The sequence below is a fragment of the Oryctolagus cuniculus genome, chromosome 17, assembly GCF_964237555.1.
Source record: "Oryctolagus cuniculus chromosome 17, mOryCun1.1, whole genome shotgun sequence".
NCBI classification, from domain to species: Eukaryota; Metazoa; Chordata; class Mammalia; order Lagomorpha; family Leporidae; genus Oryctolagus; species Oryctolagus cuniculus.
The window spans coordinates 51,280,921-51,308,069 of NC_091448.1; the positions used below are offsets into that span (position 1 = coordinate 51,280,921).

General features: G+C 59.8%; 4 protein-coding genes and 1 long non-coding RNA gene across 21 annotated transcripts; 3 read left to right on the plus strand and 2 right to left on the minus strand.

Annotated features, from left to right (window-relative positions):
- The first annotated feature begins 229 nt into the window (after window positions 1-229).
- On the plus strand, window positions 230-680 carry LOC138846194 (uncharacterized). The gene is made up of 2 exons (XR_011383638.1): window positions 230-348; window positions 462-680. It is a non-coding gene; the product is annotated as an uncharacterized lncRNA (long non-coding RNA).
- Window positions 681-889: 209 nt separating this feature from the next.
- On the minus strand, window positions 890-14,464 carry ENO3 (enolase 3). Of its 16 annotated transcripts, XM_070059918.1 has the most exons (15): window positions 13,815-14,014; window positions 11,240-11,374; window positions 10,910-11,017; window positions 8,778-9,051; window positions 5,008-5,094; window positions 4,654-4,749; window positions 4,479-4,541; window positions 4,286-4,355; window positions 3,810-3,943; window positions 2,431-2,653; window positions 2,148-2,345; window positions 1,795-1,996; window positions 1,309-1,417; window positions 1,126-1,184; window positions 891-1,041 (listed from the first exon to the last, which is right to left on the minus strand). In XM_070059918.1, the coding sequence occupies exons 8-15, from the start codon at window positions 4,314-4,316 to the stop codon at window positions 972-974; spliced, it is 1,026 nt and encodes a 341-aa protein (XP_069916019.1). In that variant the 5' UTR covers window positions 4,317-4,355; window positions 4,479-4,541; window positions 4,654-4,749; window positions 5,008-5,094; window positions 8,778-9,051; window positions 10,910-11,017; window positions 11,240-11,374; window positions 13,815-14,014; the 3' UTR covers window positions 891-971.
- A 96-nt stretch (window positions 14,465-14,560) lies between these two features.
- PFN1 (profilin 1) lies at window positions 14,561-18,106 on the plus strand. The gene is made up of 3 exons (XM_070061276.1): window positions 14,561-15,547; window positions 16,966-17,158; window positions 17,754-18,106. The coding sequence occupies exons 1-3, from the start codon at window positions 15,416-15,418 to the stop codon at window positions 17,849-17,851; spliced, it is 423 nt and encodes a 140-aa protein (XP_069917377.1). The 5' UTR covers window positions 14,561-15,415; the 3' UTR covers window positions 17,852-18,106.
- A 386-nt stretch (window positions 18,107-18,492) lies between these two features.
- RNF167 (ring finger protein 167) lies at window positions 18,493-22,636 on the minus strand. Of its 2 annotated transcripts, XM_002718831.5 has the most exons (10): window positions 22,395-22,531; window positions 21,755-22,256; window positions 21,590-21,670; window positions 20,663-20,788; window positions 20,465-20,552; window positions 20,191-20,281; window positions 19,925-20,030; window positions 19,708-19,801; window positions 19,074-19,154; window positions 18,493-18,991 (listed from the first exon to the last, which is right to left on the minus strand). In XM_002718831.5, the coding sequence occupies exons 2-10, from the start codon at window positions 21,836-21,838 to the stop codon at window positions 18,678-18,680; spliced, it is 1,065 nt and encodes a 354-aa protein (XP_002718877.1). In that variant the 5' UTR covers window positions 21,839-22,256; window positions 22,395-22,531; the 3' UTR covers window positions 18,493-18,677. The 2 variants fall into 2 exon arrangements, with proteins under 2 accessions (XP_002718877.1, XP_017204351.1); XM_017348862.3 differs by lacking the exon at window positions 21,755-22,256 and having other exon boundaries at window positions 22,395-22,636.
- A 27-nt stretch (window positions 22,637-22,663) lies between these two features.
- On the plus strand, window positions 22,664-25,864 carry SLC25A11 (solute carrier family 25 member 11). Its single transcript, XM_002718828.5, has 8 exons — window positions 22,664-22,950; window positions 23,516-23,668; window positions 23,755-23,961; window positions 24,457-24,547; window positions 24,628-24,718; window positions 24,811-24,910; window positions 24,989-25,040; window positions 25,165-25,864. Exons 1-8 carry the CDS (start codon window positions 22,856-22,858, stop codon window positions 25,318-25,320), a joined length of 945 nt encoding a protein of 314 aa, XP_002718874.1. The 5' UTR covers window positions 22,664-22,855; the 3' UTR covers window positions 25,321-25,864.
- Window positions 25,865-27,149: the final 1,285 nt, after the last annotated feature.

Consider the following 27,149-nt stretch of genomic DNA (forward strand, 5'->3'; position numbering starts at 1 on the left):
CCTTATCATAGGGATTTATAAGAAACAGCATTTAAACTTTTTTTATTATTATTTATTTTATTTGAAAGGCAGAGAGAGACATCTCTCATCTGCTGGTTCATTTCCCCAAATGCCTGTAGTAGCCAGGGCTGGGCCAGGCTGAAGCCAGGAGCCTGAAACCCAACCCATGTCTCCAGTGCGTGTGGCCGGGACCCAAGTACTTGAGCTACCACCTGCTGGCTCCCAGAGTGCACATCAGCAGGAAGCTGGAGTCGGAGCGGAGCCAGGGCTTGAACCTGGCACTCCAGTGCGGGACGCAGGCATTCCGAGCAGCGTCTTACTGCTAGGCCAAGCAGCTGCCTCAGATAGGTATTTTAAGAACACAGTTGCCAGAGCCAAATGACTTGGCTTTGAGTCCTGGCTCTGCCGGTTGCTAACTCTGCTACCTTGGGTAAGACATTTTTTCACCTTCTATGCCTTAGTTCCCTTGCCTGCAAAATGAGGAGAGCTGCCGCTGTGTGATTCCACAGGTCATGGACGGCAGGTACTTAGAGCAGCTGCAGCCCCTCGTGAGCTCCCTGGAGGGGTCACTGCCCTCGTCATCACTCGCAGAGCACTCGGCACGCACTGGCCCTGACCACACACAGTGCCCCAGCTCCTGGTCATGACGGGACCCTCAGTGCCCCACCCTGTACCTCTTCAGCTTCATTTCACCTGTGGCACCTGCTTCCCCCAATCTCCTTCCAAAGTGTGAACTCCTCTGTTGTCGCTCCACGCAGCTTCCTCAGCCCAGCAGGTTACATGTCTGCTCTCTGCCGACTGTGCCTGCCCCCACCCGCCACCTTCTGTCTGTCACAGCCCAGACACCAGCATCTCTTCCCTCCCTCCCACGAAGGAGCACACCACTGTTGTGACTGGCACCAGTGTTTATTTCAGGGGAAAAGGCTCAAAGGCCAGGGTGTGTCCAGTGGAGTCCCAGGGCCTCCTGCTTCTCACTTGGCCTTCGGGTTACGGAACTTGCGTCCAGCGAAGACAGCCTTGTCCCCAAGAGCCTCCTCGATCCTAGAGTGGACAGAGTCAGAGCTGCCATCTTCCAGCCCGGGGCACTCAGCTCCCCAGTACCCAAGTCTCCCTGCTCCCACGTACCTCATGAGTTGGTTGTACTTGGCCAGCCGCTCCGAGCGGCAGGGGGCGCCAGTCTTGATCTAAGAAGGGAAGAGATTTGGAGGGTTAGGCTTGGCCCCAGGGGCGGCCTGTCAGTCAAATTCCACTTGGGACAAAGGCTGGGATCCCAAGCCGACGTCCCCCAGGAGAGGGATGGTGCAGTACCTGTCCCGTGCAGAGCCCCACCACGAGGTCGGCGATGAAGGTGTCCTCCGTCTCCCCGGAGCGGTGGCTCACCATCACCCCCCAGCCGTTAGACTGGGCCAGTTTGCAACTAGGGAGAGAACGTTTGATGAGGCCTTGTGGGCCCTCCTTAGTGGGCAAACCAGGGGCTGGGTGGGCCTTCTCCTTTCTCTTCTGCATAAGAGGGCACTTTTCAGGGAAGGCAGTGCCTAAGTTCTTTGGGAAGTGGGAGATGAGATTTTTTTTATCTTCAGTTTGGGCCTCTGAGATGCTGGTGGGAAGAATGGCAGAGAAAAGGCATGGGCTCTGGACGGCCTGAGTCAGGCCAAGGGACTAGTGAAAGCCAGGTCAGGTGCCAGGAGCGAGGCAGAGCTGCAGTGGGTGGGCAGCAGGAGGCGCGGGGAGCTGGCCTGGAATGGTGGGAGGTGCGGGAGGCGCGGGGAGCCGGCCCGGGGCGGCGGCACTCACGCCTGGATGGATTCCGTCACTGAGCCGATCTGGTTGACCTTCAGCAGCAGGCAGTTGCAGGCCTTCTTCTCCACGGCCTGGGCGATCCTCTTGGGGTTAGTGACTGTGAGGTCGTCCCCCACGATCTGGATGTCCACCCCCGAAAGGAATGAAGTCCAGGTGGCCCAGTCATCCTGGTCAAAGGGGTCCTCGATGGAGACCACTGGTTGGGGTTGGGAGCGGACTCAGGGTCAGGTCAGAAGCGTTCGGGTGGGGATGGCTGTGGGGCTGAGGAAGGGAAGGACCAGAACAGGTGGCAGAGCCGGGACTGGCAGAGGGTGGGGGCGCGATGCTGCAACACCCGCGAGCCTCACCAGGGTAGTTCTTGATGAAGCTCTTGTACAGCTCCCCAAGCTTCTGCCCAGTGATGTGCCGCGCGGGATCATCCGGCGACTTGAAGTCCAGGTCGTACTTCCCGTTGCGGTGGAACTCAGAGGCCGCCACGTCCATGCCGATCACCACCTTGTCTGGGTAGCCGGCCGCCTGGATGGCGGTCTTCAGCAGCTCCAGGGCTGCGGGAGGGGCACGAGAGCACCTGAGACTCAGGCTCCTCCCCGTGGGGACCCAGAGGTCTGGCCCAGGGTGCTCGGCACTGACCCTCATTGTTCTCCAGGATGTTGGGCGCGAAGCCACCCTCGTCCCCCACATTGGTGGCGTCCTTCCCGTACTTGGCCTTGATGACCCCCTTGAGGTGGTGGTAGACCTCGGCGCCGATGCGCATGGCCTCCCTGAAGGAGCTGGCCCCCACGGGCAGGATCATGAACTCCTGCATGGCCAGCTTGTTGCCTGCGTGGGAGCCCCCGTTGATCACGTTGAAGGCCTGAGGAGGGGAGGGGCGGAGGCCTGAGCCAGGGCTGGGGGAGGGGCGGAGGTGGAATCCCGGCCTCCGGCTTGCTGGCTAAGTGGTCTACCGTGAGTAACTTTGCTCCCCAGAGCCTCTTCCCTCACTTCTAGAAAAAAGGAGGAAGTAAATAACCTCCCTGCAGAATCTGTCGCTGAAAATTAGTGGGAAAAAAGTGACAAAGATGTTTTTAAAAATTGTAAAATAATAGCATTAGTGAAACAGAATATGAAGCTCCTAGCATGCGCCTGGTGAGTGAGACAGCCAGCACTTTATGGCAGTGTTTTAAGTGCTCTACATCCACTGGCTCATTTCCGGCTCAAAACATCACTCAGCCGGGTACTGTTCCTACTCCTCATTTTCCCACAAGGAAACTGAGACAGAGAGAGGTTACACAACCTTCCTGAGACGGCTCTAAGAAACAGGCAGTCTGTCTGGCATCCATGCTCTGGTACAGTCCTCCTAGTAAGCCAGGTTCAAGGGGTCCCCACTAAGGTCATTAGTTTAATAAGGACTCCTTATTAAACTTATTAAACTCCTTATTATTAGTTTAATAATAAGGAACCCACGGGAAGGTGTGGGTTCGAGTCCTGGCTGCTCCACTTCCCATCCAGTTCCCTGCTAATGGGCCTGGGAAGGCATCGGAAGATGGCCCAAGTGCTTGGGCCCCTGACCTGTGTGTGGGAGACCTGGATGGAGTTCTTGGCTCATGGTTTCAGCCTGGCCCAGCGTTAGCTGTTGCAGCCATTAGGGGAGTGAACAAGTGGATGGAAACTCTCTCTCTGACACTCTGCCTTTCAAATAAATAAAAACGATTTCTTTTTAAAGGAGATATAGAGAAATGTCAAGATCCATGTCAAAGAAGCTGGCGCACTCACTTGGGGGATGGGGTGCAGGGGTGGAATGAGGTCAGAGTTAGCAAGGCTGGGATTGGAATGTGAAGGAACCGGGTTGCATGGCAAGGGAAGGGAAGGTTTGGATTGTGGGAAAGAGGGAGGGGTGGGGAGATTCGGTTTCAGGAAACCACTTCTTTGGAGCTGAGTCTGAAAGGTGGATTTTCCAAGGGCTGCCTAAGCACCCCTCACTGGGGGGGGGGGGGGGGGGCTCGGTCTTGGGAGTGGGAAGCTGCACTCACAGGCACTGGGAGCACGAGGTCATGGTTCCCAGCGAGGTCTGCGATGTGTCGGTAGAGCGGGACCCCCTTCTCTGCCGCTCCAGCCTTACACACGGCCAAGGACACGCCCAGGATGGCATTGGCCCCAAACTTGGCTGGAAGGAGGCAAGTGGGGAAGAAAGGGTGAGCACGTCTCTTGCAGGGATTGGGGTGATCTCCAGCCACCCCGGGAAGAGTCCCCAGCTCTAACAGATCTCTCCCCGGAGACCTGGCTGCAGGGGCCCCCGCCCCGGGGACTGTGTCTGTTGCACATTTGCGTCCACAGCCCCACGCAAGCCTGGCAGAGGGCAGGCCTCAGGAAATGCCTGTGGGATGAATACAAATCCACCCAGCTACAGTGTGCCCCGAAAAGTGGGACACAGAAGTCATGCTGGCCAGGTCTGGCTCCCGCCCCCCACACCGGTGCCTCCCCTCCCAGCCTCCGGCCCTGCACTCACACTTATTCTCTGTCCCATCCAGCTCAATCATAAACTTGTCCACTTTTTCTTGATCCACGACGCTTAGTTTCTGGAAGGGCAGATTGGCAGGGGTGGGGCAGAGGTCAGGGCATGTGTGGGAAGACGGAGAGGGGCTGCCGGGGGGAGGCAGCAGGGGCGCTGGGGGTGCGGTGGTGGGGGCAGGCTCCTCCACTTGCCTTTTCCAGCAGAGCAGGGCCTAGGGTCTTGTTGATGTGTTCCACAGCCTTCAGGACACCTAGAACCCAGCTCAATCAGGCCTCAGTCCAAGGACCGCGACTCTCCCAAAGCTTTGGGTGCCAGGCCTCTGCCCATGCCCACAGCCTCCTGCTGCACCTCTCTGTCCTCACCTTTCCCCAGGTAGCGGGATTTGTCTCCATCTCTCAGCTCCAGAGCTTCATAGATCCCCGTGGAAGCTCCGCTGGGCACCGCTGCTCGGAATCGGCCTGGGCAGGAGGTGTTAGGAGGTCACGGGAGTCCCGCCCACCCCCAAAGGGCTGCGGTCCGCTCTCCGTGCCCAAGGACAGGAGACAGTGCAGAGAAGACTGGGCCTCTCCCAGCTCCCCCAAGCCAGGCTGGAGGAAGTCTGCAGGGGTGGGGGGAGCAGAGACAGGCGAGGATGTGGCCCAGAAGCAGGGTGGGGTGGCGGTGGCCAGGTGCGGTTGGGGTCTTGTGAGGCACACCGGTTCACGGGCCCGTGTTACCCTTGGCTGTGTGCAGGTCCACCTCCACCGTGGGGTTGCCCCTGGAGTCCAGGATTTCCCGGGCGAAGATTTTCTGCATGGCCATGGCTGCAGGACAAGAGGTGCGAGCGTGGACAGTTGATCCCTCGAGGAACCAGAAATCCCTTGCCCTTTAAGAGTCTAACCCACCCCAAGAAGGCAGGTGGTGGAGCTAAAAATACCCCTCAAAAAGGTCACAGACCAAAGAGGCTGGCGCAGCCCCCTCCCCCACTCAGGACAGCTCCTGTTCCACCCTCCCGCCATTAAGGAACAGGCACCCCTCCTTTATAACTTCTTGGATTCCACTGCACCTCTCCGCGCTCCCTGGCCTTCCCCTAAGCGGCCCTTGTGCCTTCTTCCTCCCCACTGGTGGCTGACCCATGCCCCAGCCGCTCTCTAGACCTCAGATACTTTCTGGCTCTCATTCCCCTGCTCCCCAACATCTCCACGGGCTCCAGATTCTGCACCTAACTCCCCTTGGCTACCCATCCCTGCTGTCCCCTGCACACTCTCCAGCCCCGCCAGCTCCCCGAGGGGGAAAAAAAACCATGCTGAGATCTCCCAAGCCAGCACCACCCTCGGGCTGGGGGCTGCAAGGTTCACCAGACCTGGGATGTCTTCGCTGGAGTTTGGATGGAGCTCTGAGTCTAGGTGGCAGCTGGGACAGTGTCAGATCACCCCCCTCTCAGCCTGGGCATTTATCCCCGGGCCACCCTGTCCCCGGCCAGCCCCGCCCTCTCTCCATCCTCCCCCCTGCACACCAGGCTGGCAGCCAGGTGCCCACTATAGCCTAAAGCAGAAGCCTTTTGGCCCAGGGCACCTGCCCCCCTCACAAAGGTCAGGGATTAACACACCCCCTTTCTCTCTGTCCCCCAATAAAACTCCCTGCTTTTTAATTCCACGCCTTTGGGAGGAGCCGGGGAGGGACTTCACATTGGGGGGTCTTTCCCCTTTCCGGGATCCTGCTCCCCTTTTGCAAAGGTTAAAGAGGAACCAGTGCCCTTTAGAAAAGGCCATGAGAAACCTGAGCCCTGCAGGGCTGAGGAGGGGGCCTGGAAGAGGGGCTGCGGGATTGACATCCACACATGCTCAGCTCGTTTGGCCGGGCTCAGCCCTGGGTGGGGGAGGTCTAAAACTGAAGCCCCACCCACCCAGAAGGCGAGAGGGTCTCACCTCTCAGGATCCTCATAGCGGCCCCTCGCGCCTCCACCTCCTCCCGCCCTCCCCCGGCCGGCGAGGGCGTGAGGGAGGGGACCGAGGACGAATTTAGAAGCGCCCCGTGCGCTGGCGCGGCGCCGGCCAGCAGCGCCGGGCCGGCCCATGTCGCCCCGTGGAAGCCGCGGGTCCGCCCGTGGGCGCTTTGGCGCGCGGCCCCAGTGCCTCAATGAATGGCGTTGGGTCAGCAGGCGAACGCATGAATGGATGGGCGGCCCTCTGAGAGCGGCGGCCTGTTCCAGCACGGGAGGGAACGGGGTCTCCGGGTCGGCGAGGGGCGGGGGGCGGCGGCTGCAACCCCCGACCCGAAGCTCCCCGCCGCCGGCGCCGCGCGGCCCGCGCCAGGTGACTCATCCCGGCCGGCAGCACGAGCCCTCCTCCCTTATCGCTGGCCGCTCCCTCCGGGATTTTTCCAGCCCGGGGTGGGGGGTGCGGCGGGCCAGAGGTCGGGCGAGCATCGCCGCCACGTGCCCCAGGGCGGGCCCCGCCCGCGGCTCCGCCACGCGGCTGTCGAGGAACGCGGCCCGGGGGGCGCGCGCTCGGGCCTGATCCCGCGCGGGGACCCCGACCCCGGCGCGCCTGCCCCGAGGGGCCGGAAGCGGCGAGGGGTCGCGAGCGGCGGCTGCCGACTCGCTCGCCCGCCCGCCCGGTTTCCGCTGTGCTTCGCCTCGGTTTTTGCTGAAAAAAGATCAGAGCCTCCACCGGCCCGAGTGGAAGGGACTTTCCCCTCCTTGAAAAAGTTTCCAGCCTTGGAGCTTCGGTGTTCTTCCGCCCTGAAAAAGTAGTTCGGCCTGGCTCGCCGCCGGTGACCTCGGCGGACACGGGGTGACAGACGGACAGGGACAGAGGCGAGAGGAATGGCACAGTTTATTGCGTATGCGGACTTGACGGGCGTCGAGCCCCGACGTTTCGGTCTCCTTTGCATTTATACATTTCCAACCAGGAAGTTACAGTTAACAAGGCAGTTCCTGCAGCACGCAAGCATACAGAGAACTCTTAGGCACGCAGCTGCGTTTTGCAAGAGCAACCTAAGCTAAACCTACTCCGGGGAAAGGTGATGGCCAGGGGAGCCGGTCTACCGGGGAACTCAGGAAGGTGGGGACAGCCTCTCGCCTGGCCTGAGGTTGTTCTAGTCTCTGCAATAGAAACGGCATTCTTGGAGAAACAGGCAGAGGCCTCCGTGGACAGCGGGTCTGCAGAACCACGGCGGCCAAGGAATCTGTCTTGGGGACGAGGCGGAGGGGTACAGACTGAGGTCCGCGGAGTCGGTGGTGATCTGTTCCCTCAGAGACTAGTGTTGAGCCTGGGACAGCCCCGTGCTGGCGGCCCCCCACAGCAGCCCTGGCAGGGGCCGGAAGCCCCAAGGCCAGGGGAATTGTAGTAACCAGAATGCATTTAGGTCCATGTGGATAGGAGGGGGGCCTGAGACCCTGGGGTCAGAGAGAGCTCGGACAGGAGCCTGACTAGCTGGCAAGGCACAGGAAAGACTGTGTAAGGAGGCCAGGGCAGTGCGGCTGGGGGCGACCCTGGTAGACCTGGATAGAATAGGGGACTTGCCAAAGATAGGGACCTGGGCCGTCAGGATCCTGTCGGTGGTGGAGCCCTGTCCCAAGGAGGGGGCTATGGATGAACTGACAGCTAACCCGAGGTACTGTGAGGGTCCTGGGGCCATACAGGCCCAGCAGTCCCTACCCCAGGTTGGCTTGGGCTGGTTTAGGGCGGCATGGGTAAAGTTAACCACTTGGGAGTCTGAGCTGAGCCATGGTCTCTCTCTAGTTACCGGGCCCCTCCTGGGTGGCCTGTGGCTTGATGTCCTTGACCACAACCTGGGGAAGGAATCGCGATTTCACTTTGAAAATCACCATGGGGTTCTTATTAGGCCTGGGGTGGTGCTGGCCCAACTGGCGGGTGACTCCAGAGGCCCACAGGTCAGGCTGGGCCGTAGGACAGTGAGGTTGAGATTGACACTTTGTTCTGCCAGCAGTTTGAAGGTGGCCTCCCGCCATTCCACCACAAGGAAATAGGGGTGTTGAGCCGAGGTTTTGGGGTCCAACACAGGAACCCACGAGTACCGGGCCTTAACAACCCAGGGCTCGCAACCCCATCCGGAAGCGCAATATCGGGTGCATGTATTGGCCTGAGTAGGGGTGGGCCCACCGCAGAGGTAGGTAGGTGTCAGCCAGGCGGTAATTGGTATGGGGGCCCCCCAAGTAAGAGCGGGGGGGGGGGGGCTGCTATCTTTGGCGAGGTCTAGGAGTTCACACCCATTGAAATTGAGGCTAATGGATGCTTGACCCTGAGACCAGGTGGCTGAGGCAATGGGGTTTATCACCTCAAAGAGGAATAGCTCAAAGCCCACGTGCCCTGGAGAGTAACCTGACTCTGCACTCTATTGTAAGAAACCAGACTCCTCCTAATGGACTCAGCGTTCCCACATAGGGCATGGCTACAACAACTCTTTGTGGCCTGCCCCACGTCTCTGGGGCTGCCTTGGCCGAATCTGTGGACAACAGCAAGGTCAATATTACCGTTCGTACCAACGGAGCAGGGTGACGGTGGGACCCTGGTCCCAGGTGTCCCTTGTTGAGTTCTCCAGGCTTCCGCCGGGCGTTGACCAGAGGCTCTCTGGTTTGCGCCTGGAGCAGGGCTGCAGTCCTCAAGCTTCCATGTGTGTAGACTGACCAGCCTCTGGTGTATGGACAGAGCAGGGTGTCGGTGGGCGGGTCCTCTGGAGGGGGTAACTTTTGTGGTTGGTTGTCGGGGTCCCTGGACAGGTGGGGTTCGATGTTGAGGTGGCGTGTGGGGTCAAACCTGCAATTTTAAGAGCAGTGGGAACAACGAGCGCAACAGAATATGGTCCGTGCCGTAAGGGCTTAAGGGGCTCCTTTTCCCAATCTTTGACCAAAGCAAGGGGACCTGGTTGGTATGGGTGAGTGTGCTGCCTAGGGCGACTGCGGCTTGTTCTAAGACGGTTTTGCAAGTGTGTGGGACAGTCCTCCCCAGGGACTGCAGGCTTTTTTCTGGATGGCTATCACCCAGGCCCTGCAGACTGCCCTTGAAGAGGCAGGGCAGGGGTGGAGGCCGGCCATAGAGAATCTGAAAAGGTGAGTACCCTGCGGCCCGGGGGTCCACCTGACCCTGAGCAACGCTAATGGAAGCAGGCTGACCCAGGACAAATTGGTTTCAAAACATAATTTGCCTAGCATGTTTTTGAGAGTCTGCTTCATTCTCTCGGCCTTTCTCGAGCTCTGCCGTCTCCAGGCCGTGGGAAGTTTGCTTGGTTCCAACTGCAGTGGCCAAGGAAGGCAGGGCCATTGTCGCTTCCAGTTGTCAGGAGAAGCCTATGTTGGCGAAGCGTATCACGTAGGACAGGCTCGTCCAGTCTGAGTGGGGAAAGCCTTGACCCACCCCGAGAAGGCACAAACCATTCCCAGGAGATACCTGAGCCCTTGACAGGGCTTAATCTCTGTGAAATCAATGACTGCATCCTCAAAGGGGATGTCCATGTCCTTTGGACTCCTGGGGTTGGAGTCCTAGAGTTTTTAGGGTTGAACTTGGCACAAGTGTGGCATTGGCCGCTTACAGCCGCACTTAAGGCAGATAAGCAGCGCACAAAGAAGTCTTTGGTCGGAGCGGCCATGAGTGCAGTCTTCCCCGGGTATGTTAACTGGTGACATGGTTGCCCTAAAGCTTGGGCTAGATGTTAGGGCATGACCCAGCATGCCTCGGCCAGCCCCCAACATCCATGGGGTTCTTTTGTGCCACCTTCTGACCAGGCCCACTTTTCTTCTGGAGTGCCCAAGTGTTTTAGATCTTTTGCGTGTACAGCGAGCTCTAAGGCTGCAGAACCACACGGGGTCATGGCGGCTTGTTTTGCTTCCTGGTCGGCCACAGCGTTGCCCTTAGAAATGTGGTCAGTCCCAGCTTGGTGGCCCCAGCAGTGTGTAACTGCTACTTGCGTGGGATCCCACATGGCCTTAAGGAACTTTAAAATTTCTTCTTTGTTTCTGATTTCTTTGCCCCTTGCGTTGAGAAGGCCCCTCCCCTTGTAAATGACCCCACCGGCATGTAAGGTGGCAAAAGCATATCGAGTCTGTGTGGATGCTGACTCATCCTTGCTCAGTGGAGGGCCTGTACTAGAGCCCAGAGTTCAGCCCTCTGGGCGGACCAGGTCCCCGGGACGGACCTGCTTTCCACTGGAGTGGTGGCCGTCACTACCATGTACCTGGCCACTTGTTGTCCTTCATGGGCCAGGCTGCTCCTGTCTGTGGAGAGTTCCTGAGCTGGGTGGGGGGTGGCTGGTCGGTTAAGTCTGCCCGGGTCAAGGAGACCTCGTCCAGGGGCTCCTCGCAGTCACGATGGGGTGGGAGGGGTCCCTCCTCTTCTGGTAAGGAGGTGGCAGGACATGGGCTCTGCCGGGCTCAGAGCTGAGCTGTGTGACTAATCACTCTCAGTATGGTTCAGGGTGGTCATCACCGCACGGGGAATGTGTAGGTGGACTCTGTCCCAGAGTCAGCTTTTCAGCCTCAAGCACAGGGAGGACAGAGGCAGCTGGAGACCGGAGGCAAGATGGCCAGCCGCTGGCGACTGGGTCGCTCTGCTTGGACAGGTAGGCCACCGTCTTTGCCATGGTCCCAGTGTTGTGTCAGAACCCTTAGTGCTTGTTTACCTCTCCCGTGTACAGAAATGTTGAAGGGCTTGGTCACATCTGGGAGGCCGAGGGCTGGGGCTGTCTACGTGGCAGCCTTACGGGTGTCGAAGGCCTGACGATGTTCCTCTGTGAGGACAGAAAGGGAAGAATGCAGTCCTCACGAGGAGCTGGTAGAGAGGCCTTGCAACCAGCGACAACCCAGGGACCCCGATGCCGCCGTAGCCTGCTGTCCTGAGGGGCTCAAGGCCGTGTGTGCAGCCTTTGGCCTTGGGGATGCCGCACACTGCCCGGGGCTCGTGTTCCTGGCGAGCTCCCAAATCCCAGGTATTGAACAGTTTGACTAGTTACCTGGGCCTTTTTCCAGGACACTTTGGAGCCTGCCTCTTCTCGCAGCGCTGGGAGGGCCCGTGCTTCCTGGTCGCAAGCGGCCTGTGTGGCCAGCGGAAGGCCATCAGCAGACTGTGGAACTGTGGCTTAGCGAGTCTGCAGGAAGTTTGTCAAGGTCTGTCGCCAGGGCTTCCACAGAGAGGGAGAATTTTTGAATCCCTGCGGCCGCCCTGTCGAGGTGAGCTGTGTTTTCCTGCCCTTGGCAGTGTCCTCCCATTCAAAAGCGAACAGTGGCTGGTGGACGGGGGCCACTCGTAGAGAAGAATGCATCTTTTGAATCTAGACAGGTGAACCAAAGGGCCTTCCGTGGAGCCAATCCCCAAGGGGTGTACAGGTTGGGAACTGCCGGTGTGGTGTGACCATGGCTGTTTATGGCTCATAGGTCCCAGACTGCCTGGTATCCCGCACCTCCTGGCTGCTCAACTGGGGACAACGGAATGTGCCATTGAGTCGCACGTTCAATCAAGACTCACAGGCGGGTGATGAGTTCTTTGATCCCACCCTGGCCTCTCCGGGTGTGGGGCTGCTCCCGGCTCGAGGTCAGCTATGAGGGGTGCATGGTTTCTGGCTAGACCAGGCGGGTTGTCCTCAGCCCAGACCCGGGATTTTCCCTCTGGAAGGCCCCTGGATTGGCTTCAGGGCCTTTTTTCTCCCAGGTCTTATATTCATCCTCCCGGCATGAAAGAGAAGAAGGGCAGGGTCTCCAGGTAGGCTGCTCGCAGAGTCAGGGGGTCTGGCCCCATGGGCCCTGAGTTTTCTGAGGACATCCTGTCCTTGGAGAATGTCATAGGGCACCCAGGGATGTGGAGGAACTCATGATTTATTTAATGGCCACCCAGGGTACATGTCGTGCCTTGAAGAATGTTTTCTCAGTTGGGCGCTGGTCGCCCTCACGGATGAAACAAGGACCAAAAAGTCTTAGATCCATGTTGACCTCTCACCTGCACAACAAGCAGGCTCCCAGTTCTCTGCGCTGCTAATGCAGCCCCAGCCTGCCCTGACCAGCCCTGCTCTGCCCCTGCTGTTGGACATATCACTGTCTAGCAGTCCAGCTGTCAGCCTGAGCGTTCTCCCCCAGCTCAGCATCTCAAAGGACCTTTCGCGCCAGCCCAAGCTCTCCCTCTCTCTCCCCAACCCCCTTCCTGCCACTCTGTACTGTGTAAACCACTAGTCTGTAAGGGAGGGGCTTGCTCTCTGCGTGCTCCCCTCCCAGGCTTTATTCTGAGTAAACCTGCTCTGGGGGCTTCATGCTCGGGCCCCTTTTTCCTGACACCCACGACGATGACAGTCTCCTCTCCCAGTGAGTTCCCACCGAGTGTTCAGCTCCAGTGTCCGTGGTGTCCGTCACTGAATGATCTTCTGGGGGGCCAGCCAACATGATTTTTTTTTAAAAAGCTTTATTTAATTGAGAGGTAGTTACAGACAGAGGAAGAGATAGAGATCTTCCATTCACTGGTTCACTCCCCAAATGGCTGTAACGGCTGGAGCTGGGCGGATCCAAAGCCAGAAGCTTCTTCTGGGTCTCCCACGTGGCAGCAGTCCAAGCACTTGGGCCATCTTCCACTGCTTTATCAGGCCATCAGCTGGGAGCTGGACTGGAAGAGGAGCAGCAGGGATTCAAACTGGCGCCCACATGGAATGCCCCCGCACCACAGGCTTAACCCACTATACCACAGCATTGGCCTCACCAACCAACATTAAAAGAAGGACATTCAGTTGTCCAGAGCCTACCACGGGTTAGCGTCATCCTCACTAAAACCCTTTTTGAAGTTTTGAAGGGGGCTGGCACTGTGGTGCAGCAGGTTAAACCACCTCCAGCAGTGCTAGCATCCCATGTGGGTGCCAGTTCGGGTCCCGGCTGCTCCACTTCCAATCCACCTCCCTACTATTGTGCCTGGGAAGGCAGCAGAGGACAGCCCAAGTCCCTGGGCCCCTGCACCCAGCTGGGAGTCCTGGAAGAAGCTCCTTGCTTTGGCTTGGCCCAGCCCGGGTTGTTGGAGACATTTGGGGGGTGAACCAGCAGATGGAAAATTTCTGTCTGTAACTGCCTTTCAAGTGAATAAATAAATCTTAAAAACAGGAATAATACGTTTTTAAGCACGCCGTCCAGCACAGTGGCCTTAGAGTAGGACCCACCCATCTTATGACCTCCCTGTGAGCAGGGCTGCAGGACAAATGAGGGGCGGTGCCTCCAATGGGAGACCACTCAGACCTGTCCCACCACCTCCCTCACGGGAATTTAAGGGCCTCTGCGTCCTTAACTCCCTTTCCGCACCTAAGAGCCATGTGAGGAGCACCACAGAACCGCTGTTTCAGACCCACTTGAGACCCTGGCTTGCCCCGGGGGGTAAACACACTCAGACCACTAGTGCGCCCAGGAGCCGCTGTACAGTCACACATAGCGTCTAAAACATTCCCTCCCTCTGAGGGTCAGACCTAGCCTGAAATCCAATAAAGGATTTCCCGGGGCGGAAGGGGGTCCCCCGCCTGCCCGCAAGGGCCGGCCGCTCAGACTTCAGTCCCCGGGCACTCTTACCTGCTCCGACGGTCCCGGGTCTCCGGGAGCCCGCGTGGGCGGCAGCGGCCACCTTCGCCGCCGAAGGGCGGACTCTTCCGCCCTCAAAGCCTAGGGGGTGGCGCCTGGCCGCCCGGCCAGCTGTGGTCACCGCTGCCGCGTCTGGACCTGGAGCCCATGGCTCAAAGGGCCAACGCGCCCAATGGGACCGCCGAGAGACCGGAAAAACCAAGCGGCACTCGGACTTGGGGGAGGAAAGGCACACAGGGTATTACGCATGCGGACTGGACTCCCGTCCCACGTGTCGAGCCCCGATTTTCAGCTCTGCTTTGCTTTTACACATTTTTAAACCAGGAAGTTAAAAGTTACAAGGCAGTCCACGCAGCACGCAAGCATTCAGATAACTCAGGCTCGCAGCTGCGTTTCTCAAGAGCAACCTAAGCCAAACCTGGTTCGGAAACTGTTTGCTCTGGGTGCGGTCGAGCAAGCGGAGTTTAAAGTCCCTGAAGTCAGCAGCAGCCTGTCCCAGACAGAGCTGGCCAACCTAAGTGATGGGGGGAGCGGGGAACACCCCGAGAGGGCCCCGACAACGGGACTAGGGGCACACTGCTGGCCCGGAGCCGGCCGGGGCTAGGCCGCCGGGTGAGGCCCTGGGCCGGCCGGGGCGGATCCAGCGAAGCGATGCTGCCCCGGGGAGGGATGCGCGCTAGGCGGGGCGCGGCCCGGCCAGACGCTGGGGACAAAAGTGCCCCCCGGTGGGTGACCGCGGCGCTGACCACGACCGGGACGTCTCATCAAAATGCCTCCTTAATTGCTTGAAAAAAGTAAAATTAGGAGGGGAGCGGCGGTCGCCCGCACGCCGCGGGGCGAGAGACACCACCCCGGCGCGCCTGCCTCCCCACAAGGGTCCGAGGCGGTCCGGCCGGGCGCGCGCCCGCGCAGACCGGCCGCCGGCCCCAACCGCCGCACGCGCTCCCGCGCCCGGCCCGGCGCAGGCGCGGACGCACGCGCCGCCGCCGCCGCCGCCGCCCGCCGCCCCTTCCCTCCGGCGGAGGTGGGGGAGGGAGGAGTCGTTCCGTTTAACCCCGGGTTCCCCGCACTCGCTTTGCTGCGCCCAGCTTCTGGCCTGCTGACTCTTGCTCCTCTCTTTTCCTCCCTTCCTTTTCTCTGGGCTCACTCCCTCGGCCGGTACCGAAGTGTGGCTTCTAGCAAATGCGAGCGCGGAGCGAGCCCTAGCCTTAACCTCTCCCCATCACACCGGCCTCCCCCCGCCCCATCCTTTTACATAGCTTTCCATCGAACTCTGCACATTTTGCAGTAGGGGGAGGGATTTTTAAAATTGCATTTGCAAAGTTCGGTATCTGGGCAGGCAAGGCGGGGGGGGGGCAGGGAGGGAATGGGGAGCAGGCCCCGCCCCTACCGCCCTTTGCAAATAAAAATCTAGGGGGGGGGAGGAGCAGGAAGTGGCGGTGCGAGGGCTGCTGCACAGCTAGCAGAGCCGCGGTCCGGACGGCAGCGCGTGCCCCGAGCTCTCTGCCTCCCCCCGCCCGCCAGCCCGAGGCAGCCCGAGCCCAGCCCGCGGCCCCAGCAGCAGCGCCGAGAGCAGCCCCAGCAGCAGCGCCATGGCCGGGTGGAACGCCTACATCGACAACCTCATGGCGGACGGGACCTGTCAGGACGCGGCCATCGTAGGCTACAAGGACTCGCCCTCCGTCTGGGCCGCCGTCCCCGGGAAAACCTTCGTCAACATTACGGTACTGAGAGGCCTGCGCGATCCGGGGCACCGGCCGGGCGTGGATCCCGAGGCAGGGACTTGGGTGGGGGCGGGCGCGGTCTAGGGAGGGCAGCGAGAGGCCGCGACCGGCGCGAATGGCGGCTGCACGTGAACAGGTCCCTCCGTGGCCGCCCAAGTCCTACACCCCGGGCGGCGGCGACCATTGCGCCCGCCGCCCCGCTTTCCGCGACGGGGCGTTACATCCGGGGCACAGGGCGGGGAGGGGCGCGCCGCCCGGCGCGGCGGCCCACTTCCGCCTCGTCCAGGGCGGGGCGGGCACGCGCTGCAATTTTCACCAAGGATTGTGATTGAGGAGGGACTTGGGGACCCCCGCGGGCCCCCTTCCGGCCACCAGCTCGCGCCCCCCCACCATTGTTCCCCCTCATGCGGCAGGGAGCCCCCGGCGCGTGGCCTTGGTCCCATGCCCGTCCACCGTGGGCTCCCTGCCCCTCCCGACTCCGTTAGAGAGGGCGAGGCCGCCACACGCCCCCCCCCCCCCAGCTCGGCACGTTGGGCTCCACATTCCTGGGAGGCCAGTCCCGGAAGTCCCCTCGCCCGCCCTTCCCGCCATCCGGCCGGGCCTAGAGCGAGGGAACTTTGTGAGAACTTCGCAGATAGTGTGAGTGAGGGAAGGAGGGATGGCCACTGCTGGCTCCACCGCCACCTCCCTGGCCACACTGCCCGGAAGTGGGGAGGGGGAGCGGAAGTTCAGAAGGGGGGGAAGGGGATTTCCGGGCGGGAGGGGACCGGATATGGGGGTTTGGGGTGTAAAGGGGGAGGGGGAGAAAGGTTCCCTGGGGTATCTAGAACCGGGAGCCGCTTGGCGAGTCTGGCCCCCAGCCCCCTTCAGAACTTTCCCAACTTTCCCCCAGAAAGCCCCCGGGGGCTGCTCCCGGCTCGCAGGTCAGCGATACCCAGGCCTCGACTCTAGGTTCCTGGGAGACCCTGGCGTCCGGGCCCCTAACAACTCCTGCAGAACCTTTGACCAAATAAGGGCAAAGTTGCCTCTCCTGCCTCGCCCGCCCCCTCCCTTCCCCTCTCCGCTTCTGCTTTTCCTGACGGAGAGTTCTGAGCATCCAAAGGCTCCCCGCTCTGCTCGCCGCCTTCTGGCCCTTTTTATTCCCTGGGTCTGCTCTCCGCATTCAGCCACTGCGCTCTGAGCCTCCAGGGGACCGTGGCATCCCTTCCTCCTGGTCCCGGTGGCTGGGTCTGAGGGCCATCTGTCTGCACCAGCTGGAGTTCCTCCTGAGAGTCTCACTGAGGGGATGGAAGCACAGAACACCTCATCCTTTCCCCAGCCCGGGTTCCAGCTCCCACAGGGGTCGAGGGCACGTGGGCTCACAACAGGGTGGGAACCTTGGGGCACTGACTTAATGGGTGCTTGGTTCCCCCTTGCAGCCGGCTGAGGTCGGTGTCCTGGTTGGCAAAGACCGGTCAAGTTTTTTCGTGAACGGGCTGACACTTGGGGGCCAGAAATGTTCTGTGATCCGGGACTCGCTGCTACAGGACGGGGAATTCACCATGGATCTTCGCACCAAGAGCACCGGCGGAGCACCCACCTTCAACGTCACCGTCACCATGACTGCCAAGAGTGAGTGGAGTCTTACTCCTTTTAGCTCTGAGATCCTTAGCGTGCCCCCCTTCTGCTAGTCCTGTGGGTTCTTTCTCTGTGTGGTTCCCCTGCATGAAAGGGTCAGACCGGGGTTCTCCCAGTGTGCTGGGACACTGGTTAGTCCCCACCCGTTCTGCCTCAGTTCCTCATCGGATACAAAGTTGAACTGCAGTACCTCTTAGGTTCCTCCCTCTCTTGAGCTGTTCACACTAGAACCTAGAACCGTGTGTAAGAGTGTGTAGATTGTTGGTCTTCAGCCAGCATTTAGCTTTCACCTTTTGGGTTCTTTCGTTTAAAAAGTTTATGAAGTGGCAGGCTCATACACAGCCATTTGTAGCTTGAACACAGCCTGCAGCCTGAGCCTCAGACCCCTAAATTTGGGTCTGTTCCTCTCCAACATTTAAGCACACCCCCTCCCTTGAAAAGCCCTATTGTTTCAGGGTGACTGACAGCCTGCCTGTGTGTGGGGGGTTGGGAGGGTGAGGTTGGGTTACAGCCTCCAGGGCTGGACAGCTGCTGAACAGCTGGCAGGGTGGGCTGACACCTGGGTCCTGGCCTCCTTTCTCTTCTCCAGCGCTAGTCCTACTGATGGGCAAAGAAGGTGTCCATGGCGGTTTGATCAACAAGAAATGCTATGAAATGGCCTCCCACCTGCGGCGTTCCCAGTACTGACCTCGTCTGCCCCTTCCCCTCCACCGCTCCCCACAGCTTTCGCACCCCTCTCCTTCCCAAATACACACATACACCATTTTTATTTTTTGGGCCATTATCCCACATCCCTTATTGCTGCCAAAACCACATGGGCTGGGGGCCGGGGCTGGATGGACAGATACCTCCCCCTACCCATACCCCTCCTGTGTGTGATTGGAAAACATTTTTTGTTTTTTGGGGTTTTTTTTTTCTGAATAAAAAAGATTCTACTAACAAGGTGCTGTGTGATTTTGAGCATGGGTGTTAGGATGAGGGATAGGCACTGTCTTGCCTCTTTCTCTGGGCTTGGGGAGAGGGTGAAGCACCGGAACCCCAGACTGGGACGAGACTCTGCCTCAGGTCTGCCTGCCTAGCCCTTCCACGGCCTCGGTTCTCAGGCACGCTAGTGGAACTGGTGGGTGACAGAACAGAGCCGTCCAGACGGAGAATGGGTCCAAGCCTGCGGGTAAGGCAGGGCCAGTTGAGTCATCCTCATGTGGGTGGGGCTCCCCCTCTGAGTCACAGCAGATGCCTGCTGGGGCTGTCCCTATGACTACAGGTTACTCCTCCCAGGCTCCCTGCCCCCTTCACAGTTCACCTCTGCGACAATAATCTATCCTTGGTCCACAAAAACAATTTTATTAACCCAAGAAGTGAAGATCCAGTCCCCTCGCCCCTACCCCCTCAAAGGATGAGGCTGGGTAAGGGAGAAACCCGGAATGGAGAAGTCCCCTGTCCCTCAATTTAGAAGAGCAGAGGGAACAGGGCCTGTGCAAATAGGTCGCCAGAGGTTTGGGAGGGGGAAAGACTAGACCAGGATGGCGGGCAAGGAGGAAGAGGAGGAGGGAGACGGTGGGGCATCTGTTGAGGGCCCAGGAAAAATGAGGGGAGCTGGAGCTAGGGAACCAAAGGAGGTGGGCAGAGTAGGGCTGGAGCCCAGGAGCGGGGTCCGCTCTGAGGCAGGGTGATCTCTTGGCTCCCCTTCCTCATCGCCCTCCTCTTGCCCTTGAGTTTCTTCCTCCTGCTCTTCATCTCCAGGACCCCGATGCACAGGCTGCTTGCAGATGGGGCACGTCTTCCGCGTCTGAGTGAGCCAGGGGTCCACACAGCGGCTGTGATAGGCTGTAGAGGGGAAATGAGGTGAAGTGGCTGGTGCCTGCTGCCTACGGGCTGACCATGTGGACACGGGCAGTGATGGCCTTACCATGAGCACAGGGGAGTACCCGCAGCTTGTCCCCGTCCTCATATTCATCCAAACAGATGGCACACACATCATACTGGTCTCCTGGAGGGAGAGAGACCTAGTGCTGAACAGTGATTCTGAACCGTGGCTCACAAGAACACACGCTGGGGGGTCTGGCAGAGCTGAGCCCCGAGCAGGCAGGGGGAGGCCAGTCGGGGTTAGAGAGGACAAGCAGAGAAGCAGAGGTAAGGGAAGTGGGTTTGAGGGAGGAGGTGGGGGGGGGGTAGGAGGAGCGGAAATGGGGCCGGGCTTCTGTTATGGCCTTATATGGGCACTGGAGGCTCCAGGGCCAGGAGACCCGGCCTCTCCTTACCTGGTTCTTCGTTCCCTGACTGCATCTTCTCCACTCCCATATTTCTGCCCTCTGCACCTCCTCCCTCATAAGCAAAGTCCATTCCTGCATTATCTCCCCAGCTGCCTCACTCCAGCACCTTTTCGTCCCATCTCCCGTCCCCACTGATTTTCTGGGTAAAGAGAAAGGTGGCACCTCCAGTTGAGGCCCTCTCACTGCCATCTTTTTCACTCCTCATCGCCCACGTCAAACTCAGAACCAGGTAAGCTCTGAAAATGGCTCTCCTCTCCCCTCGGCCCTTACCCTTCTGATAATCATGCGTAGGAATCTGTCTCAGCTGCTCTTTGGTGAGTCGATTTCGCTGGAGCCGTTTCCGGTGCTGGATACAACGAACTATCTGGGGGAAGGGAGGTGGACGGATCAGACTCAGAAGAAAACCGGACAAGTGTGAACTCTGCCTCCAGTTCCAATCTGGGTTCCTAAGTCCAGCTCTTCCTATCATGTCCCCTGAGCTACTCACCATCACCGCTCCCATGGCCAAAACCAGCAGTCCCACAATCCCGGTGAACGGGATGAGGTAATAGCCCAGAGGGAAGCTGTTGTCTGGAACCAGAAGCACCCGAGCCCTAGGGAAGGGACAACAGTGTCACAGGGGCAAGAAAGGCCGGAGGACAAAGCACACAGGACAGAGTAACTGGTGCTGCGGCCACGGGGCGGGGCGGGGCAGGAGTGACCTGAGCTGAGTGCTGGGGGCCAGGAGGAGAGGGAGGGAGGCGCGTGTCCTACCCCTTCTCATAGACAAAGAGGGCGCGCAGGTACTCGGAGCTCCTCTCCCCGATGAACACTGACGGGATCCAGATCTGCTGCTGGATTTCCTCTGCAAGGAGCACGCTGTTGGGGGGGCTCACCCTCCACTTCTCAGGCCCTCGGGGAGCCCTGCCGGCTGACGCGTCTGTCCCCTCCCACCCAAAATACTGGCTGCTTTGGCCTGAGCCGTCAGCCCTCCCACCAGCTCTGTCAGCTCTCCGACAAACCCCGCCTCGCAGAGCCACCCACTTACCACTGTTCCACACCATGTTCAGAAGTTCGTTGGAATTCACGTTGTGCACCACGGCTGCCCCGTACCCGGCCTTCTGTGCATTCAGGACCTAGCGAAACAAGGCAGGGGTAGGGAGCCATCATGGGCCTTGCCTTGCTTCATTTCTGGTCCACTCTTTTTCACCCTTAGCTTCCCAGCTCCCACTCCACGTTCAGCAACCTTGAGGTCAAAGTTGCAGTCGAATCTTCGAAGCAGTGCAATAAAGACTGACCCATTGACCGGGGCTGGGGGTGGTGGGGCAATGGGGCTGCAGGCATTGTCTGGGTGAGCCTCCACAAGGAACCCCTGCGGGAGAGAGGCAGATGACAGTTAGGTTTCTCCTCTCTAGGTTCTGGCCCCCCCATACCACACAGCCTCTGTCCTCACTTCCTTCTCACTCCTGGGTCTCGGCACCCCACCCAAACCAGAGTCTGTCTCCTCCCTCAGCCTCCTGAAAGTGCAGCCACATCAAACAGCTGCCTCTCCCGTCCCAGGTCGCCTGCCTGCACGCCATACCTACACTGACGCAGTCCCGCAGATTCAGCTTCCCCACAGATTGTAATTCCATTCTCTACGCAGCCACGTTTTCCTAAATTGTTTTACATTCGCAGCTCCAGTCCACACTGCCCTCCCTTCAGTCAGTTTCCCAACTACCCATCTACACCCAAATCTGCAGCCCACCGAGAGCTGCTATGTGGCAGCCCTGGCAATAAAGTCCTGCAACGCCGCTTATCCAATTGTCACTAATTTAACTTATCTAATTGTAATCACGGTAACTCTGAAGTAACTTCCATGATCACCCCACTTCGCAGTAATCAAAGGCTCAGAGAGATGATATCGAAGGTCATGCGACCAATAGCTGGCTGGGGACCCTACTGCTGAGCGCCAGTCATCGCCTTTGCAGTCTCCGGGTAAGCCCAGAGTGGAGAGTGGGCACTGTCTTCTTCCCCTAGATTCTGGATTCCACGCATGTTCACGCACTTCGATCCTAACCGGACTCTAACTATCCCCAGCCAGACCCGGGGCATGGCTCCTCAACCCCGCCCAGGATGGAGGATTTGGACAAAGAGGGGAGGGGAAAAAAAAAAAAAAAAGAACGCCAATCACCTGGAGTCCCTCCTGGCTCAGGGAGGCCCCAAACAGAGCTGGCAGGTCTGCAAAGTCCATGCTGGCATTGTGCTCCGAGGTCTGGGGGCACAAAACGTCCACGTTCCCCTCCGGCCCGCAACGCCCCCCTCCGGCGCCCTTCCTCCACCCGCCCCACAGACTCACCGCTCGGATGAGGCCCCGGATGGGGGCTGCTCCCCACAGCACGGCGGCCACAACCACAGGAAGCGGGAAGGCCGCGCGGTGCATGGCAGCGGGCGGGGAGAGGCCGAGGAGGCCGCGGCCCGGGAGCAGAAGCAGAAGCGGGGCTCTGCGCCCTCCCCGCCGCTCCCTCAGGATCCCAGGGGTCCAACCACCCCCAGGTCCCACTTCCCAGCTACATGGGGGCGCCGGGGAAGGAACCCCGACCCGGGGAGCGAGGCCCCAAGCCCGTTTAGCGGAGCTGGGTCGGAGACTCTAAATGGACCCTTTTCTGGATTGGGGACAAAACGGGGAGAGGGGACGGAAGGAAACACAGGTGACAGCAAAACTTCTGGAAGGGTGGGGGAGCCCCGGGAGGTGGGACTTCCGGCCAGGTGGGCCGTCTTCCTATCCCTGGGAAAAAGGTTTCCGACAAAGAGTCAGGCCGCTTCCAGCATTGGCCGCTCAAGATGAAGGACTTCCGGTCCTGAAAGGCCGGTTAAGAGAAAAATTAGAGATGGAGGGATTGTCTGTGGAAACGGAGGGCGCACGGCTGCCCCCCAGAAGAAGAGCGAATCATTTCCCCCTTAGTGCCCGGGAACCTGGGGCTTCCCTGTTTACAAACCTCTCCGCTCCCTGTGGCCGCCGCTGCCGCCGCACCTGCAAGTCTCGCGAGAAGGCTTACCAGCCCACTCCCCCGCCCCCACGGCTGCCGAAAGCTTGCTCTACATATCGCGAGAGCCCTCCTAACTCTGGGAGCCGGACTGACTAGATCTCGCGAGACCTCGAACAGCTTGTCTAGTTTCCCGCGATTCCAAGTCGGTGAAGACTGTGCCTATACGCCAGTTTCCAACCAAGCCACGCCCCTTCCCGCACGCAGCCTTTAAGCTCCTCCTTCAGGGTCGCCTTACTCCCGGCGGCCTTTGCGCTTTGCGCCTGCGCGGGCGCCGGCTTGCAGCTGGTGCTGGACCTGGGAGCCGGAGGGGCGTGCGCGCGCGCCCTCGCCCTGTTGCGCGCGCGGTGTCACCTTGGGCGCGAGCGGGGCCGCGCGCTCTCGGGACCCGGAGCCAGGGCCATTGAGTGGCGATGGCGGCGACGGCGAGTCCCGGGGCCGGCGGGATGGACGGGAAGCCCCGTACCTCCCCTAAGTCCGTCAAGTTCCTGTTTGGGGGCCTGGCCGGGTAAGCTCAGGCCCCAGGGATGGGAAAGGAGGAGGAAGGGACGGACGGGCCCGGTTCATCTCTGGGACTGTTTCAGTGAACTGAGCCTGCTTGAGGGTCAGCGCGATCCCCAGCGTGTTGGGAGGTTCCTGATGGGCTGCCCCTGACTGCATGCAGGGTCTTGGCACGATCCCCCACCCCGCACCTCCCCAGTCCGTTGCTTGGTTCCGCAGGGCTGTTTAGGGTTCCATGACTCTAGGGGACTACTTAGTGCCCCAGGTCGTGGATACGCCCTTGGCCCGCTCCCTGGGTCGCACTGCATGCGGTCCCGGCCCACCGGGCCCACCGATGGACTCCCGTGGATCTGCTTGGAGTAGTTTCATTGCATGACCCCTAATGGACAATGGACTTTCCAGAACCCGCTGCTGTTGGTACACACAGAGACTGTCAGACACATGCCTACCAGCCCTCCTTAATCCCTAATCCGAGGCAGGCCCTGACCTTAGTAACCCCTTGTGCTAGGCTGCAGTAGGCAGCGGGAGATCTTGCACACGTGGCCCTTGACCCTGCTCCCACCTTCCTCCAGGATGGGAGCTACGGTTTTTGTGCAGCCCCTGGACCTGGTGAAGAACCGGATGCAGCTGAGCGGGGAAGGTGCCAAGACCAAAGAGTACAAAACCAGCTTCCATGCCCTTACCAGCATCCTGAAGGCGGAAGGGATAAGGGGCATTTACACCGGGTACTGGGGCCTCCAAGGTTGGGGGGAGGGTGTGGGTTTGGCAGATGCAAGCCTTGGCCCCACACACTGACCCCTCTGCTCTCCAGGCTGTCAGCTGGCCTGCTGCGCCAGGCCACCTACACCACTACTCGTCTTGGCATCTATACCGTGCTGTTTGAGCGCCTGACTGGGGCTGATGGGACACCCCCTGGCTTTCTGCTAAAGGCTGTGATTGGCATGACCGCAGGTGCAACTGGTGCTTTTGTGGGAACACCAGCGGAGGTGGCTCTGATCCGCATGACTGCCGATGGCCGGTGAGTTCCAACTCGGAGCCTGACCTCAGCCCCGATCCCCGGGATCTAGAATGAAATGACTTGCTTTTCTTTTTCTTTTTAAGACTTATTTATTTGAAAGGCAGAGTTACAGAGAGAGAGAGAAAGATAGGGAGAGCAAGAGCTTCCATCTGCTGGTTCACTCCCCAGATGGCTGCAATGGCCAGGGCTGGGCCAGGCCAGAGCCAGGAGCTTCACCGGGTGTCCCACATTGGGGCAGGGCCCCCAGGGCTTGGGCCGTCTTCCACTGCTTTTCCTAGGGGCATCAGAAGTGGAGCAGCTGCAACTTGAACCGGCGCTGATAGAGGAGTTGCAGGCGGCAGCTTAACCTGTTGCACCTTGACGCCTGCCCCCAAATGACCACTTTTTAACCCCAGATCTGGAACAGAGCGCTCACCTGTTCAGGCTTCCAGTCCAGTGCTCCCACGGGGCCAGGTGGGCCTTGCTGATCCTGTCCTCTCTTTGCCTTCCCACCAGGCTTCCGGCTGACCAGCGCCGTGGCTACAAAAATGTGTTTAATGCCTTGGTTCGAATCGTCCGGGAAGAGGGGGTCCTCACTCTGTGGCGGGTGAGTGAAGGGGCTGGAGACCTCGCGGGTGTGGGGTCAGGCCTCCGGCCTTTCTGACTGTCCACACTCCCCACCTCCAGGGCTGTGTCCCCACCATGGCCCGGGCTGTCGTCGTCAATGCTGCCCAGCTCGCCTCCTACTCCCAGTCCAAGCAGTTTTTGCTGGACTCAGGTGAGACCCAGAGCCGGACCCGTGGCCGCCAGCCTGACCCGAGCCACGTCCAGGCTGACGGTCATCCCCTTCCCCCGGCTCTCTCCCTCCAGGCTACTTCTCTGACAACATCCTGTGCCACTTCTGCGCCAGCATGATCAGTGGCCTCGTCACCACTGCCGCCTCCATGCCCGTGGACATTGTCAAGACCCGGTGCGTGCAGGCCCGGACCTGGTGAGGGGCTGGAGGACCCCCTCTCTGTGGCTCATGCCCCTGCTGCTTCTCTTTTAGGATCCAGAACATGCGCATGATTGATGGGAAGCCAGAGTACAGAAACGGGCTGGTGAGGAGCAGGACTTGGGGCTTGGGCTGGAGTGTTCGGATGCCCCGGGAGGGCCATGGGTCAGGGGCACAGGGCCCTACAGGCCAGGTCCTGGCCCCAGCGCCCCGCCTGCTTGTCTTCCTAGGACGTGCTGGTGAAGGTCGTGCGCTACGAGGGCTTCTTCAGCCTGTGGAAGGGCTTCACGCCGTACTACGCCCGCCTGGGTCCCCACACGGTCCTCACCTTCATCTTCTTGGAGCAGATGAACAAGGCCTACAAGCGCCTCTTCCTTAGTGGCTGAGGTGGCTGGGGGCTGGAGCCGGCGGCCCCTGCAGTGGCTGCGCCCCGGCGAGGTGGAGGGCCTGGACTCTGCCGCCCGGGGCCCCTCTATTTATTTCCCCTCCGCAGAGTGGTCTTCTCCTCGGTGGTAAAGGACTTTGGGCTGCTCTGTCCCCTGCTCCAGCTTGCCCTGCTCCGTGTGACCCACCCCATTCCTCGGGAGGAGCTGGGGGAACTCCCTGACGATTTCTGGGCTCCTCTTGGGTGTTAGCTTCAGTGGAAGAGCGCCTTCCCAGTGGGGGGCCTTCCAGGCAGAGTTGGGGGGATCAAGAGACAGCAGAAGCCATCCAGATGGCCAAGGGTCTGCGCTGGACTGACATGGTCCTCTTCCTCCATCACTGAGGACTTAATAAACTGGCTTGACGACACCACCCCCAAATCTAGAGAGTTGTGGAGGTGAAGAAGGGAAGGAGACTGGACAACGAGGCTGATGCCCCTGGGGAACAGGAACTGGAGTTTTTAACAAATTATTAATTAAAGAAAAAGCCCCTGCTGGTTTATGCAAATACTATGTAAGTCATTCCTGCCACCAAGCCTCCAGGCCTTGAGTGATGCTTCCCTGCCACTGACCCAAGGTGGCAGGTGCACACGTCATCTCCCATAATCCCCAGGAAAAGCTTCTGGGGTCACTGCTTCTGCAGCCTCGTGTGGTGGGGTACTAAAGAAATTCTTGAGTGTGGCCTTTGTGGGCTGGGGCCAGTGAGGGGTGGAGGGTTCCAGAGACCTGGCCTGGCGGCAGGCTGGAGAAGTGATTACCTTGTCCCTTTCTTGAGGAGCTGTGTGGTTCCCAGGCCCTGCTCTGAAGGAGCCTGAAAACCTCCTTAGGCATAAAAGGATATTGGAAGGTCAAACCGGGAGGAGCGCTGAGCAGCCAAAGGCCCGAGGGCCAGGTGCCAGGCAGGGGACAGGCAGGCAGCAGGTGGGAGCTGGGCCCTGGGCAGAGCCTTGTGGAAAGCCCAGCATCCTCGCTCCCCGGCCGCTGCCTCTCTGCCCCCTCCATGCACACGGTGCCCTGGGCTGTCGTAGCTACTTGGATGACCCAGGAGCAGTGGGAGATGGGGTGTAGCAATGGACGTGCAGGGGAGCTTGGGGCACCTGGCTTAGCCTGGGAGGAAAGGACCTGTGCCCGGCAGAAGTTGGGCTGTTGGCAAGGGGAGTGGGTGCTGCACTCCGGCCTGCAGGAGAAGCAGGGAAACAGATCTGTGGGATGTTCATGGTCACTGCAGCACAGATGGAAGCATCTGTCACGAGGGAGGAAGCTGGTGTGAACTTGCTCCCCTGGCTGGCCTAGGGACGAATACAAAGCACGAGGGGTGGGCCTTTGCTGCAGTAGTTCAGACACTGCTTGGGGCCCCTCTGGTTTCTGGCTTCCTGCTAATCTGCACCCTGGGAAGTAGCAGTTGATGGTTCGAGTACTTGGGTCCCAGGCTCGTGGCTTCAGCATGACCCAGCCCCAGCTGCTGGTAGGTATTTGGGGATTAAACCAGGGGATGGAAAATCTTCCCCTCTTTGGCTTTCAGATAGAAATGAACATACACAGAGGCTTACAGAAGAGGGAGATGCAGGCAGAGTTTCAGTTTGGGAAGATCTTTCCAAAGGCGTCTAGGGATGGAGGCACCATGGAGCCGGCTAGGCAGCGTCTGAGGTCCCGTACTCTTGGGCTGGAGGCAGCAGAATGAGCCTCACCTGCGTGGCTTAGGGAATGGCACAGCATGTGGAACCATGGGACCTACATCCTGGGTGGAAGGCGGGGAAACCCAAATAATTCACTCAAACCCCTAGCCTGGCCCA